This window comes from Neodiprion fabricii, chromosome 3, assembly GCF_021155785.1.
Source record: "Neodiprion fabricii isolate iyNeoFabr1 chromosome 3, iyNeoFabr1.1, whole genome shotgun sequence".
NCBI classification, from domain to species: Eukaryota; Metazoa; Arthropoda; class Insecta; order Hymenoptera; family Diprionidae; genus Neodiprion; species Neodiprion fabricii.
The window spans coordinates 17,602,170-17,615,854 of record NC_060241.1 but is presented as its reverse complement, the minus strand read 5'-3'; the positions used below and the strand labels follow the sequence as shown (position 1 = coordinate 17,615,854).

The 13,685-nt window shown below is 38.6% G+C and overlaps 1 protein-coding gene and 1 long non-coding RNA gene across 3 annotated transcripts in view; one reads left to right on the top strand and one right to left on the bottom strand.

The window, feature by feature from the left end:
• Window positions 1-4,032: 4,032 nt before the first annotated feature.
• Window positions 4,033-9,110, top strand: LOC124178059 (odorant receptor 49a-like). Its single transcript, XM_046561150.1, has 7 exons — window positions 4,033-4,053; window positions 4,272-4,716; window positions 5,548-5,833; window positions 5,960-6,059; window positions 6,162-6,272; window positions 6,408-6,563; window positions 8,827-9,110. The coding sequence occupies exons 2-7, from the start codon at window positions 4,272-4,274 to the stop codon at window positions 8,875-8,877; spliced, it is 1,149 nt and encodes a 382-aa protein (XP_046417106.1). The 5' UTR covers window positions 4,033-4,053; the 3' UTR covers window positions 8,878-9,110.
• LOC124178060 overlaps window positions 4,479-13,685 on the bottom strand; it is a 26,243-nt gene continuing 17,036 nt past the window's right edge. For both annotated transcript variants that reach the window (XR_006869717.1, XR_006869718.1), the window contains 2 exons: window positions 11,246-11,249; window positions 4,479-4,490 (listed from right to left, as the gene is read on the bottom strand). This is a non-coding gene — a long non-coding RNA (uncharacterized LOC124178060). The remainder of the gene's footprint in view (window positions 4,491-11,245; window positions 11,250-13,685) is intronic.

The window sequence follows — 13,685 nt, the reverse complement described above, 5'->3', positions numbered from 1 at the left end:
CTAACTATTCATTTACACGTCGAAGCTACGATATTTGGTTACAAGATTACAAGTTGTATTATTCGCAGTAGTTTATAAATTTAAATCGTTATTGCAATGACGTTAATATTATCTATTGGTTGATCCGTCGAATTTGCCGGAGATCGAATAGTTGTTTGTTAGACGGATTAATAATTAGTTGACTTGATGGTTAGTTAGGTTGAGATATTCGGTTAAGACTTGAAATTGTTAGGTGGTTTGTGTTGACTTGAGTACTCCGCGTGTATTAACTTTTTGTTTTCAGGTCTTGACGGGAACTGACTTTTTAGGCGATGATCGAAGAAGGAATCTGGAAGATTTTCGGATATGTGAAGGGTGCAGGAGCTTGTTGGGTGGTTGATTTTTCGTATTGGTCGATGATTGTGCGTGATGGGAATTTTGGATTGGTCAAGAACTTGTACCGAAAGTGTTGGTTATAGGATTGGAAATCTTTTACGTAGGAGTGAACTGAAAACATGCAGGTAGGTATGTCTTATACTTGAACAATACGCGACTCTTTCGCACCTTTACGTACTTAAATTTCAGGCAGGCCAGCATCCACATCTGACAGCCAACTGAGTGTTCTAAATGAGTAAAACCCGTAGATAATTGAGAAGTGAAAGACCTACGCTGGAAGTCTCGTACGACTGACTCTTCGGTTGTTTAGTCATTTTTCGATAATTCTTCATTGTTTAGGATAGTAGTTCCTTCAGCGTAGCATTACCTTGCCAAATATGGTGTCGCATCTTTGATGCCCAACGCCCCTGAATATCAACTTCGTTTTACATCACCTATTCAATTCCATGGATTGATACGTTATTTTCGCATACTTGTAACCTTTATAATTTCGTTTTAAGTCATTCTTATATTTTACTTCAAATTTCCGTATGCATTGCATGCATACGGTTTCTTTTATCTTCGAATCGTTTATGGAAATAGTTTTTTTTGTTTATGTTAACCTTACAGTTAAATAATATTAACGGCAGTCCGAATCCAAACAGACGACGTGCACGTGCGTACCAAAAAGACCACACCAGAGAACGCGGGGCATCCTTTAAATATCACAAGCTAACGGTCAAAGCATTTTCTCTTTTACCATGGCTTTTATGGCTTCGATTATTCATCTCATCAACACTTCAGCAAACCGTGTTCAGCGCCAAACAACAGTTCGTTAGGACAAACCAGATGCCCGAAAATCACCTTTACGATATTTTCGGACATGCAGGAACCGGCGTGCACGCGCAGCGTAATAAAGCCTTTTTCAAGTGGTGTCTGTTTGGAAAATAACGACCGAAGGCCAGAATAAGTTATCTTTGTATGTCTGATGCAAGTACGGAAATTCTTACCTGCGCCCGTGGGAATGGCCGGAGTGGGTGTTAGGAAGCACGTTAGAAAACTGCACGCTAAGGAATAAGAGCGTGCAACATGCAGAATCAGCGCAGTTGAACCACGTTCTTTTAATAAAGTAGTTCTAAAATGTCATCCAACTAGAGCAGTTCTTCAAATTCCTTTAATCGAGGCGATTTGACTAAATGCTTTTCCTAACGAGTATACTTCTTCGTGAACCTATAATCAGAATAGTTGATAAAATCTTTTAGAATTAAGGCTAGAAAATTAATTCTAACGAAATTCCGTGCTTGTCGTCTTATTTGAATAACATCGTTTTCATTGTAATAATCAATCATTGTAATTTCGACTTAACTTAAAAAGAATAAATCTTGTCATCGTTTTGAATCTATATTGTGAGTTGACAAAATTTATTACCTTTAATGTGACTAAGTCAAACTGGCAAATTTACTCAACTATCTCCGTACCGATTTTAGTATATCCACCGGCGCCCTATTTGGCCTTGATGAATAATCCTTCTCTCATTTGAAAAACCTTGCAAAAAATCCAACTATATATGCCAAAAAGGAAGATTTCTAAACAGCTAAGAAAAGGAAGTAGTGCAGGCAGAAGTGTTAAATTTCGTAAACTCTGAGCAATTGAATGGGAAGCTCATTTTAGAGAATTTTATTCTACAGGAACAGAATTCATTCAAGTCAAAGACAAAACAGAACGCAATAAGGTACAAGAACCATTCAAAAGTGCGGAGAATGATGACCTATTCCGAAGGGCTGGTAAACAATCAATAGAAAACATTTGATTCAATCAACCAGAGACGATAATTCAGTTGCCAGCGCCAGAGCAATCGTGCGTGAATAGTGTCACGCAATTTTTAAACTGCGTGCTTTTAGAAAAGAGAGAAACAATTTCGCAAATTATCCCTGATCCAGTCTCCGCTGGACACGCAAAGCCGCCCACACAGTCCGAGACGATGCAGATCGACTTAAGGTAAGTGACAAGTTTTATTTGAAAAGCTCAACCAAGAGAAGAAAAGTCTGTGTTCATAGAAGGTAAATCGTGTTTAGGAATTCTGTCCGTGTACGAGCGTTGATTCATTGTGGCGAATTTTGGTTTTCCGTGAATAAATAATAACTAATCAAAATATTTTCCTACCGCATCAGCAAAATGCTCCCTCTGCTCCTGAACTGTAACTAGCCAGTCCCAAGACTCACTCTTAAATCATATTTCATTTGGACATTATCTAAATTCACCTCTCTCCCCTTTTGTTTCCTCCACATCTTCTCACCGTATTCTTCACGTCATTGACAATAAATCGTTTATATGCTTGAACATTCAACTCCGAGTCAGAGCAGATCTGTTTGTACTTGGGTTATTCAGACTATTTCTTTATACCCTTTTTGGAGATAGACAGCGCTTGTAATACGGTAGTTCTCATAGTGCCTGTCTTATTCTGTAAGAAGTGTTTATTTCCGAGCACTTTAGGATGTACCTAGGTCTCCCTATCTGTCTCCTTCAATCAAGTGTATATGTAGCGATATTTCCAAAATATATCAGGTTCGTAAATGAACAGAGAATTATTAACCAAGAAGGAAATAGGATTTTGGTTTCGTTAATCGCAGGCAGATAAATAATAAACATCTAATCAAACTCAATACAAAAGGAAATTGAGGGTTTAATTATATTATCTTTTTATTTATAAGAGCCCTGAATTCTACAATATTAAATATCCCACAATTCTGCAATTTCGCCTGTGTTTCGTCCTAGACAAATGTTCTGAATAATATCAGCCCTGTAAAACTGGTTTTTGTAGAATCGATCCTCCTTCTTCGAAACAAATCTAGAGAAACGAATTCGTCGGATACCCGTTCGAACGAACAAGCTTGTAGAACTGTTATTTTATAGGACTGATTCGTATAGAAATGGTCCTCCCATAGTTTTTCTAATAAAAAAAATGTTCACAAGAATATAGCCACCATCGTATTTCATACTAACTGTTCATAACATACCGTATGAATTTATAAAAATGATTTCTAAAAAAAAAAAACCGTCATTCTCTCTGAAAACGCGATTTTTCAATCATGAGGCCTCGTTTCACGAGTCTGCGTATTTCAAGTATTTTTTATCGTACAGCGCGTTCTGATAGGAAAAGTTCGACATTCCAACTTTGACGGTCCGATTTGATATTTACAAGATGTACCTTCGTGTAGTTGAGGCAACATACTGTACCCGATCAGGGGTCATGTAACAGGCTCGTAATTTTCTTTGTCCTATTCTTCTTTATTCTGTTCTCTTATCTTTTTCCTTCCTGTATTGTTGACGATCGAGCGTAGATTGTATTGAGATTGTTACGCAGGCTTATGCGGTATGCCAGCATATGAAAAAATCGTATTCCAGTTTTTGCAATCGTGAATTAAATATGGGCCAATTCCGAAGCTTATTGTTGGCGAATGAGGTTGGTATGATAAGTCCGCATACAGATTTGCTTCACCGGTGGTCATGGTATCATGCGCATCTACGATTCGTTCAATTATTCGGAAATGCCGTACGACTGGATTCTCAGTTTCATTGGCTCGCATCAACCAATCGGATCTTTGCAATTGTTTACCTTGTGGCGAAGAGTACTTGTTGTGCCAGTTCATTGCTGCTCTCAGACGAGGCACGACAAATCTTGCGACTTCTCTGATTAAGGTAAGCATTCGATTAATCTAAAAGACACCAGATGATCCTGGAACAGTTATGTTCCTTTATTTTTTTGGAAATTAAACATTTCAATTTAATTTGAGGCATTAGCGCAAAAACAACAATACAGGATTATTTTCGATTCATTGAAATGAAAGACGTTTGTGCCCACCCTCGATCAATCGGACATGTATCAATTTTATTCCTCGCGTTATTTTTGTTTTTAGATGGAAGTATCATCTACGGTTAAACTTCTAGAATGGAACGAAAAACTTCTATCCTTGCTGGGTCTTTGGCCACTCAGTCATAACGACACGCGGTTTACCCTCGGTCTAATTTGTTTACTGATTCATGTGACTTTAGAATACGTAGACCTTTACAAACTCGGCAAAAATTTTGAACACGTCGTGGCGAATCTATCCGAAAATATAACGTACACGACGATCCTGGTTCAAGTGATTCTTCTACGTGTTAACAGCCGGCAACTGGGACAAGTAATCCGGGCGGTTAACGAAGATTTTGTCGAGATAAATTATAAAACAACTCTGGAAAAAAAAGTCCTTCTAGACAACTATAAGAAGATCCGGGTATTCGTTGCAGTAGCAGTAACGTTGACACTCTCTACGGCAGTTACTTATTACCTGGCACCTCTCGTTGGTCTGCTAGGAACCAGTAAGTCACTTTCTCAACGCGTCTTTCTCTGAGAAAAATTTCATTTGTTATAGTAACTAGAAAAATTCAGTAGAACACGTATCGTTAGAAAAACTGTTTGAATATTGTTGAAATTACGAAAAACGAGGTACGCCTAACCATTTTGCGCTATTGTCGATCCTTTCTTGGTAATCACAACGCAAAATCAGTTTGTTCGGTTTACTCTAATTTTTTAGTTAAGCAAGGCTTTGATGTCAGTTTATTGTTGCACAAGCATTAAATTTTCGCAATACTCGCAAGAAAATATAGTAACAGTGTTCGTAACGAAAAAGAATAGCAACGGATACTAGACTTTCCGGTAAAAGCTGGATAACTAATTTTTACTTTGTACCTAGGACTATATTTTTCGATTGTGGTAAAAAATGAAAATAGTTAAGGACTGAGCGGTAACCGGAACTAAACATTTCTCTCTGTGTGTAACTTATATTGGTATAGACACGTCAAAATCCTTGGATAGTCGTGATCAAAATGAATAAGAAAACAACTTCAACTATTTTGATAGATATACGCGTGTTACATAGAGAATTTCGAGCTAAAGTTTGGGTACAGTTTTTGACAATAAAGTTCGAATCCCCGTACCGGTATGGAGGAAAGGAGTTTTTGCAGCGGCAGGGATAAATTAGTGGTCAAAGCAGTCGCCCGGAAAGCGAAAGGTCCCGGGTTCGAATCCCGGTCAAGTCCGTGCCGTGAAACATTTTTCCCAGACCCGCCGGAAATGCACGTCACAGCACATTTCTCTGAATTATGCCCTAGATTTATACCGCAGATGGTAAAATGCAATTGCTGTCTCAGTGAAAGGAAATTCAACAATGGAGTTAAAATTGCCATACCACACGTATATATTCTATGACGTGTCAAACATTGAATCTTACTCACTGACATACGCCGCTCAACTTCCGTTCGTATTTATCGCGTCTTTCGGATACATTGGCCCCAATACTCTTATTATCACTTTGACAGTCCACGTGTGTGGACAACTGTCCGTCCTTGCGAAACGAATCAACGATATAAATACCGATGGTCAAGAGTGTGGTCTGGCCATAAAAACGTTTGTCAAAAAACACGTGCGACTGATACGGTGAGTTCTTTGACGGTGAATCCAAAATATTAGTCTCATCATTTTAATTACTAATAATAATGATAAAACTGTTGACAAGCCTACAGATAAAACTAAGTACGTAAATCAACTATTAATAAACTCTAGAATAACACAGACTCTGGAGGAGGTGTACAATGTTATTTTATTGGGTCAACTTCTTGGAGGAATGATTCTCATATGTATCCTGTCCTACTACGTTTTAGCGGTAATACGGTGCTCATCTACCGAGTTTCTGTTCGACCATTAAAGCTTGATACAAATTTTATTAAAAAGATGTACCACATCATATGTCTAATTTGATTTATAGCACGCTGAGGGAGAACAAAATCCAAATTTCTTCAGTGTTACCTTGTACAGCCTAAGTGTGATACTCAACATCTTCGTTTATTGCTTCGTAGGTGAACGTCTTGTCCAAGAGGTATTAAAAAAATGTCAAGTAATCAACTATAAAGCATCCAGTGGATACGTTGAAATGCACTTGTTCGATTTACGTTAATTTAATCATGGAAAAGTTATTTACTGGCAAATGTTATTCGATTATTGTTGATTCTAGAGTACTAAAGTACATGACGCGTTAAGCGCATGTCGATGGTACGACATGTCATCGGTTCACGCCAAAATGCTAATCATATGCATGGCCAGGTCTCAGAAGCCGCTCGTACTGACGGCTGGAAAATTCTACATATTTTCTATGGGCAGTTTTGCAAATGTGAGTTCGCTGGATGTTTTTAATTCTTGACGTATGGCCTGTGCGATTTAGTAGTAAGACTTTATTTCATCTGAAGCTCACGATCGGATAATTGTTTGCCTCGATACATAACTTTCTAGCGTAACTGAATGCGCTTCTCATCAATTGCTGCTCTGATTAACTGAATCCTGGTTAATTTTATACCGATGATTCGCAAATTTCAATTGGTAGACTTTTGGAATCAGAATCTGTTCTATGTTGTGAAACGTATTTGAAATGTACAAACCAGTTCTTATGCTAGTCAGTCTAGTCGGTTGCTTATACTGATAACACATTACCAATTCGACACACTACCAAACGATCTAGTCAAAAACGACGCTGACCAATAATTACTAAATAGATAAGACTGGATTTAAACTATTTAGGTGTAAATACGAGAAGTAGACCCGGATATATCAAATAAAATCAGCAAATTGGATTAAAAAAGTGTGAGAAAGCAGCGTAATATAAAATAAGCCGAGACTATTGAGAGAGCTGAATTTGCGCAAACGATAAGAAAAAAAAAAAAAACAGATACTGGCACATTCGGAGCTAAAATAGCATGGGACAAAGAAAGGGAAGCCGCTTAGCAAGTATAAATGAACGCCGGTGCTTCAACCAAGATCGTTAATTCCACGTTCTTCTTCCGAAGCGCTAATCCGGTCGTACCAAACAATCGGCTAAGTATTATTGGCTGATTCGGTTTCGCACCTATTCAAATTCTCGTATTCGAATATTTATTAGCCTTTGCAAAATAATTTTTCCAACGATATCTCTGACAGCCTGACTTGCACGACAAATCACTATAAACATTATTCACTCGTGAACTCAATAAATCATTCAAGTAAAACACAATTAACGAATATCTGAATTAAATCACTCCGACAGTTGGCGCCGACATTAAGCTGTCGCATTTTACTTCAATTTTCTTCATAATTAGGATGGTTATATTCTCAACCCTTGTTTAAATTATTTATTTTTTCATATTTTTGCACAACATTTTCCTTTGAATTGTGATGTGCACTCTTTAAGCGGCCTAGCATCGCAGACAAATGTTTTTCATTATTATTTCTTTAAAAAAAACGAGCATTACCAAGGAATACACTCACCAACAACCAGGATTACTGAGCGTGTCGGCTGGTCCATTTATGCAATGGCGATTGTTGTCACCCAAGATCTTATCACCTCAGATAATGCTCAGGAGCTTACACACACGCACACACACTCAATTTGACTAGATTCAGTCTTATTATAAACTTTTCGAAGCCTTCATTCCAACACGTTCAATCGTTTACTAAATTATGTCCTGTACGTAATTCGAGTTACATGTGATTGAGCAGGATGCAAATAAAACTAGCCGACAAGAATGATCTTTCTGAAGAATAATTCACATTTAACCGAAACGGTAATATCGATGTTATTGTAACGTTAATTAGTGTAGCAGTTTTTTTTTTTTTTACGTTTTGAGTTAATATGTAGTGGCTAGTAAATAAACTAATAGGTTATCGATTATTGATACTGCAAAATATGATCCGTTCGTTCGGTTATTGATGAATTGATTTTCAATTTTGCAATTAATTCGGCTTTTTCTTAAATTTAAGGACAATTTTTGGTGGTACGAACTCGATTACGATTCATGGTTTTTTTGTGGTCTGTTCAATAAGAACTAATTCGATTAATAATACATGTTTTGTATATTTAACCATAATATCAGGGGCAAAGTCACTTTTGCGAAGTTATGTATGGGGTTATCCTCACAGATGTCAGGTTAGCGAATCATATGGCAAAACGGTGACGTGTATTTTTTTACATCCTGTACATCAACGCGAAAGGATTTATTTATAATGTATAGTCTATAGATGGACTTTACTAGACATGGCGGTCAAATTTGAACGAAGAAATATTTTATTCATGCAAAGAAATATCATTCGGTACAACTCAAAATGGTTACAACAACAATTTGTGTTATATTTGAGTATATTTATTTTTCACCATTTGTGTTTACTGTACTTAAATTTGACAGATAAGATAATTTCCGATCCATAAAAGCAGTCTCCTCCCTGCCCTATATACTAAAACAAAGCATCGAGCGTGTCGAATATTTGCTAAATATTAAAATACCATAAACGAAGGTATAGTATTAACGGTAAATTGACATTCTTTCGTTCTCCATTATACTACATGTTATAGTCTAAGCTGACAATTTTATTATCGTGCCGAATCGACAATTTGTTTGTTCTTACAGGTAATGAAAACCTCGATGACGTACCTGTCGGTGTTGAGAAGTCTCCTTTGATGCAACTAATCCGAAATGGTCTCAATTTCGAAATCGTCATGAGATACATGAATTAATGTAGGTAATGATGTACAGGAACGAGTACAATTATAGATTCAAAAATTTGTTAGGAATATTGAAAGTACGAAAAGCAGCATACACTGAACGATTTTTCAATGTTGTCCTGATTAGCACAAGATACGTGCATTAATTCTTGTAGCATATTTTCCCCAAATATTGATCACTGATGAATTATTTTCATGCAATATCACGTATGTTTCCTCGCTCAAGGTTTGACATTTAAAAAAAATTGCTAATTATATAAGTATTGAAAAAATAAAGATTATTTTCACTCAAGAATCTTTCATCATTTATCGTCAGTATCAAGTATACTTTGATGACAAACAATAATCCCTATGAGTCAGAAATTTTATCGAGTTTAGAATGCAAATGGTACTCGCTACTAAAAACCAGACAAGATACCGAAGTTGGATTATTTATTTTTATTTTATTTTTTTATATCACAATCTACCCGAAATTGAAGCGATCCTATTTTTCGAAATTTCAATTTCAATTTGTACTTCGATGAGAAATTTAAAAAATATATCCTATTACAATTTTTGAAATACATACAAGTCGAGAAGGAAATCAGATATTGATTAAATTCAAAACAAGCTTCTTTGTCAAGTCCCGTCCTCCAGACCTCAGATTCTTTTCCCCATATCTATTACAATCAATTAATTATATAATGAAACATTCAACCCTCCCCATTTCCTGCATTCAGAGTAGTGGCACGTGAGTGCATAATTGACGTGTACAAACCGAATCGTCTAACAAGAGACTTTGGTCAAATACATATTAACCCTTGGAATCACGGATTTTGCGAAACTGAACGAAGTAGCACGGTTGGAGACGTTTCATCCTTTGAAGAAGCTTGCAGATCTTGAAGCCTACTTTGATTATCGAGTAAGCGGAATTCGTCGAGTTAAGACGAAGTTTGGGGATAAAATCGTGACGAATCTGGAGGACACGCTTACGATTTTCATCCCGAACCGATTAGTGAAAGCCTGACAAGAAGACGATGAGCTGTCCAAGAGGACGGTGACGACTAGCAACGACAGTCGGTTGCATCTGCGCTATCCGGGTGGACCAAACAATTAAGTTGAGTTCGTTTGCGTGTGAAAAAATTTGGAAAACCCTTAGCAAAGACGAAGGTTGTCAAGCTGCGTTTGAACCTCGTAATTGTAATGCGAACTCTACGATGACTCGTAAGGGGTCCCCCAAACATGCTAATAACGGATTTTAATGGGTGTCAGGTAATTGAAAGGAGGAGCCTTCCGAATACTAGGGTCATGGCATTTTATCCACTGATTGTGAGCCTTAGTTTAAGTGAAAATTGCCTCGGTAGATCCTTTCCCGCACGTTCGTTATGTACGTCCGGTCGTAAAGGACCCTAGAGAATAAAGACATATCGAACAATGACTAAATAAGCGAAGAGTCAGTAATACGAGACTTTCAGGGTCGGTTTATTACCCCTTAATTACCACGGGTCTGACCCATTCACAACACTCAATTGGCTGCCTGGACTTTAGGTACGATAAGGTGCGGAAGAGTCACGTATTGTTCAATTAAGTTGACATACCTGCGTGCTCCCACTTTCCTCCTACATAAAAGATTTCCACTCCCGTAGCCAACACTTCGGGTAAAAGTTCTTGACCAATCCAAAATTTCCACGCCCCAAAATGATTGACCAATACGAAAAATCAGCCAATCAGCAAGCTCCTGCCCCCTTCACATTTTCGTAAATCTTCCAAATACCTTCTTCGATCATTACCTGAGAGGTCAGTTGCCGTTGAGACGTCAAACTGTACAGTCAGTACGCGTCAAGTCCTCAAGTCAACTACTTGTTAATCCGACTAACAAACAACTATTTAGATCTCTGACAAATTCAACGGATCAACGTCACTGCAATAACGATTTAAATGTATAAACTACTACGAATAATACAACTTGTGATCTTGTGACCAAATATTTTGTATTCAACGTGTAAAGAAATAGTTTGGTTTTACAAAACTCGTTTCAACGAATTATCCCCGATTAAAATCCTCACTCCACTAAAGTGTCGTGCGGAAAAATACGTTGTGGCCCTTCGAGCCGGATAAAATCCGAACTCTAGTATCAATTAACGAAATCAATTCAGTGAAAAAGTGTCAATTAATGCACAAGTGTTAAATCAATTAAGTTCAGTGAAGTTGTATATCAAGATCAGCACAACAATCAAGGTGATCAAGGCAACGAAAGTGACGAGAAACGAGGAGTGTGAGACGTCTCTTCAAAGAAGGCATCTGAACGGTAAGCTCGTGTTGTTAATCGCCATTCCCTTTCATACTTCCCTTCCATTTCGTTCCAAAACAAATAATCTACCATGCCGAAAGACACCTTGGTCACTCGTAAACGCAAACGCGCAGATAGTAAGAAGCGAGTCACGCGTCGCAAAACGGTCATCGTAGAACAGGTGAATTCGTCAGAGTTGAATCGGCTTCAAGTACAGGCCGAAACCCGTTGTGAGCAGTATAAAAGAAGCTACGAAATACTCGTACATGTGCAGTCGATGAAAAGGGATTTATACGAACTGCACGCACTTTCCGACGAATTAGAAGCCTTGAGGGAACGTCATTGCACTATCATAGCAGAAATGCGTCAATTGATTCGAGAAATGGAAGAGTGTCAGGCAGCAAGCATAAATTGAAATGTTGTCCGTTCTGTCACGCCGGCTTCCAGCTCTCATCAGGCTGCGTCAACGACGCCGTAAATTTTACGGGAATATTCAAAAAAGAAGCAGTCAAAATCAATTAATCACACTTGGAGTAATCAAATTTCATCAACGCCAGCGGCTACTTCTTCGGTAACGCCGTTTGTCAGGATCTATCCGTGTCCGATGTGCCAGGAAATGCATTCGGTGTACGAACGTAAGACTTTTCTCTCGGCAACAATGGAACAGCGGTGTCAATTGGCTAATATAGTATCCCTATGTGGAAACTGTCTCGGCAAGGATCACTTACCGAAGGATTGCAAGGGAGGTGGATCTGTGGTCAGAAACATCACTCGTTCCTTCACTGACAATGTCATTCCTGTTGCTCTACTCTACATACAAAATCGAAACACATTGAACGTTCCCTGTCGTGCGATCATCGACACAGGTTCCACAGCAAACTTCATCACTGAAGCACTTGCAAAGGTATAAGGGCTACCGAGAAGAGGTTGTCACATTCCATCGGGGCTCTGAACGAACTTACAACGGTAGCCAAGCATTGGATTACCGCAAATATCAAATCTACTAACAACTCCAATCAAAAAACTATCAACATTCTCGCCGTCCCAAGGATTACGTCAATCTCCCCAGATCAATAAATCATCCGTCAATCACTGACTGTTTTATCGAATATTCGACTAGCCGGCCCAGAATTTCAAAAGCCAGCGCCTATGTGGGTACTATTAGGCGCGGGAATGCTTCTGTCCATTTTCTGTGTCGGTCAAATCAAATTATCAACCGTACAACAATCCAGTCTATACTTGCATAAGACAGTCATCGGTTGGGTAATCGGCGGAGACATATCTCCATTGCCAAATAAAAAGAATATGAAACGTCATCTCACAAGTCGGAATAATGACACCAGCAGATTCTGGGATATTGAAGAAACCAATGTCACAAAACACTTATCAAACGAAGAGGCCACTTGTCAAGATCACTTCAAGAAACATGTAACACATGGTCAAAGTCAACGGGGAATCGACAGACGGACTCTATTTACCTCACCACGCCGTCATAAAGGAATCTAATCTCACCGAACGCCTTCGGGTTCAGCTGTTTTGTGCAAAATCAAGGGTTGCACCGATAAAAACCCGGCAAACAATTCTGCGGTTAGAGTTGTGCGCAGCGGTGCTTCTGGCTGATCTATGTTCAACGGTAAAATCAACCATAAGTGTCGAAATAGATCGAACAATTTTTGGTCGAATTCTACGATCACCTTGCATTGGGTCAATACATCTCTTCGTCTCCTTGAGACATTTGTTACCAGTTTGGCACTTCATCCCTCCTAGGTTGCCACACGTCGGTTGTTTCTGGGAAGCAGCGGTGAAATCATTTAAACATCATCTAAAACGAGTGGTCGGCTCAGAGCTGTTTACCTTTGAACAATTGGATACTCTAGCCGTTGAAATGAAGGCGATTCTAAATCCAAGACCGTTGACTCCACCATCATCCAATCCCAATAACCTAACTGCACGCGCTCCCTCTCATTACCTAATTGGCGATTCACTTGCGAGTTTACCTAATCAGGACCTTCCAGCTACTACGAATAATCGTTTGTTTACGTGGCAAACATATCCAGAAGGTCAAACAAGACTTTTGCACCAGGCGGCACAAGGAGTAGGACTGTGCGGGTCAAGACATCAACTGGTCGACTAGACAAAAATGTCAAGAGACTAGCTCTGTTACTCATAGATAGTGAACAGTGTAACGTTTCGACTACACCCGCTAAATGGTCAAAACAAGGGCTGATGAGAGTTCGACCCACGGAGTTGGACACGTGGTGTGTTTCTTCACCGGTTTCATCTATCTTCATAAGAAGCGGGTCTCTCGGTCAACAATTCTCTTGGAGAAACAAGGTAACGAGTTTATAATTTCTCAGTGACGGAACATCAGATACCATCGAGATAGACATTTCAAACCCAGAAAATGAAAACTCCAAAAACGACGTCAAAATTAAAGAGAGACTATTTAAAAGGAAGAAACAAAATAAATGAACTTAAATCCGAGAGTCAAGAGT

Coding starts and splice junctions, on each gene's coding strand:
- LOC124178059 (XM_046561150.1), top strand. CDS start 4,272: ATGGAAGTATCATCTACGGTTAAACTTCTAGAATGGAACGAAAAACTT. Junction 6,273..6,407: donor GTGAACGTCTTGTCCAAGAG/GTATTAAAAAAA, acceptor TGTTGATTCTAG/AGTACTAAAGTACATGACGC. Junction 6,564..8,826: donor CTATGGGCAGTTTTGCAAAT/GTGAGTTCGCTG, acceptor TTGTTCTTACAG/GTAATGAAAACCTCGATGAC.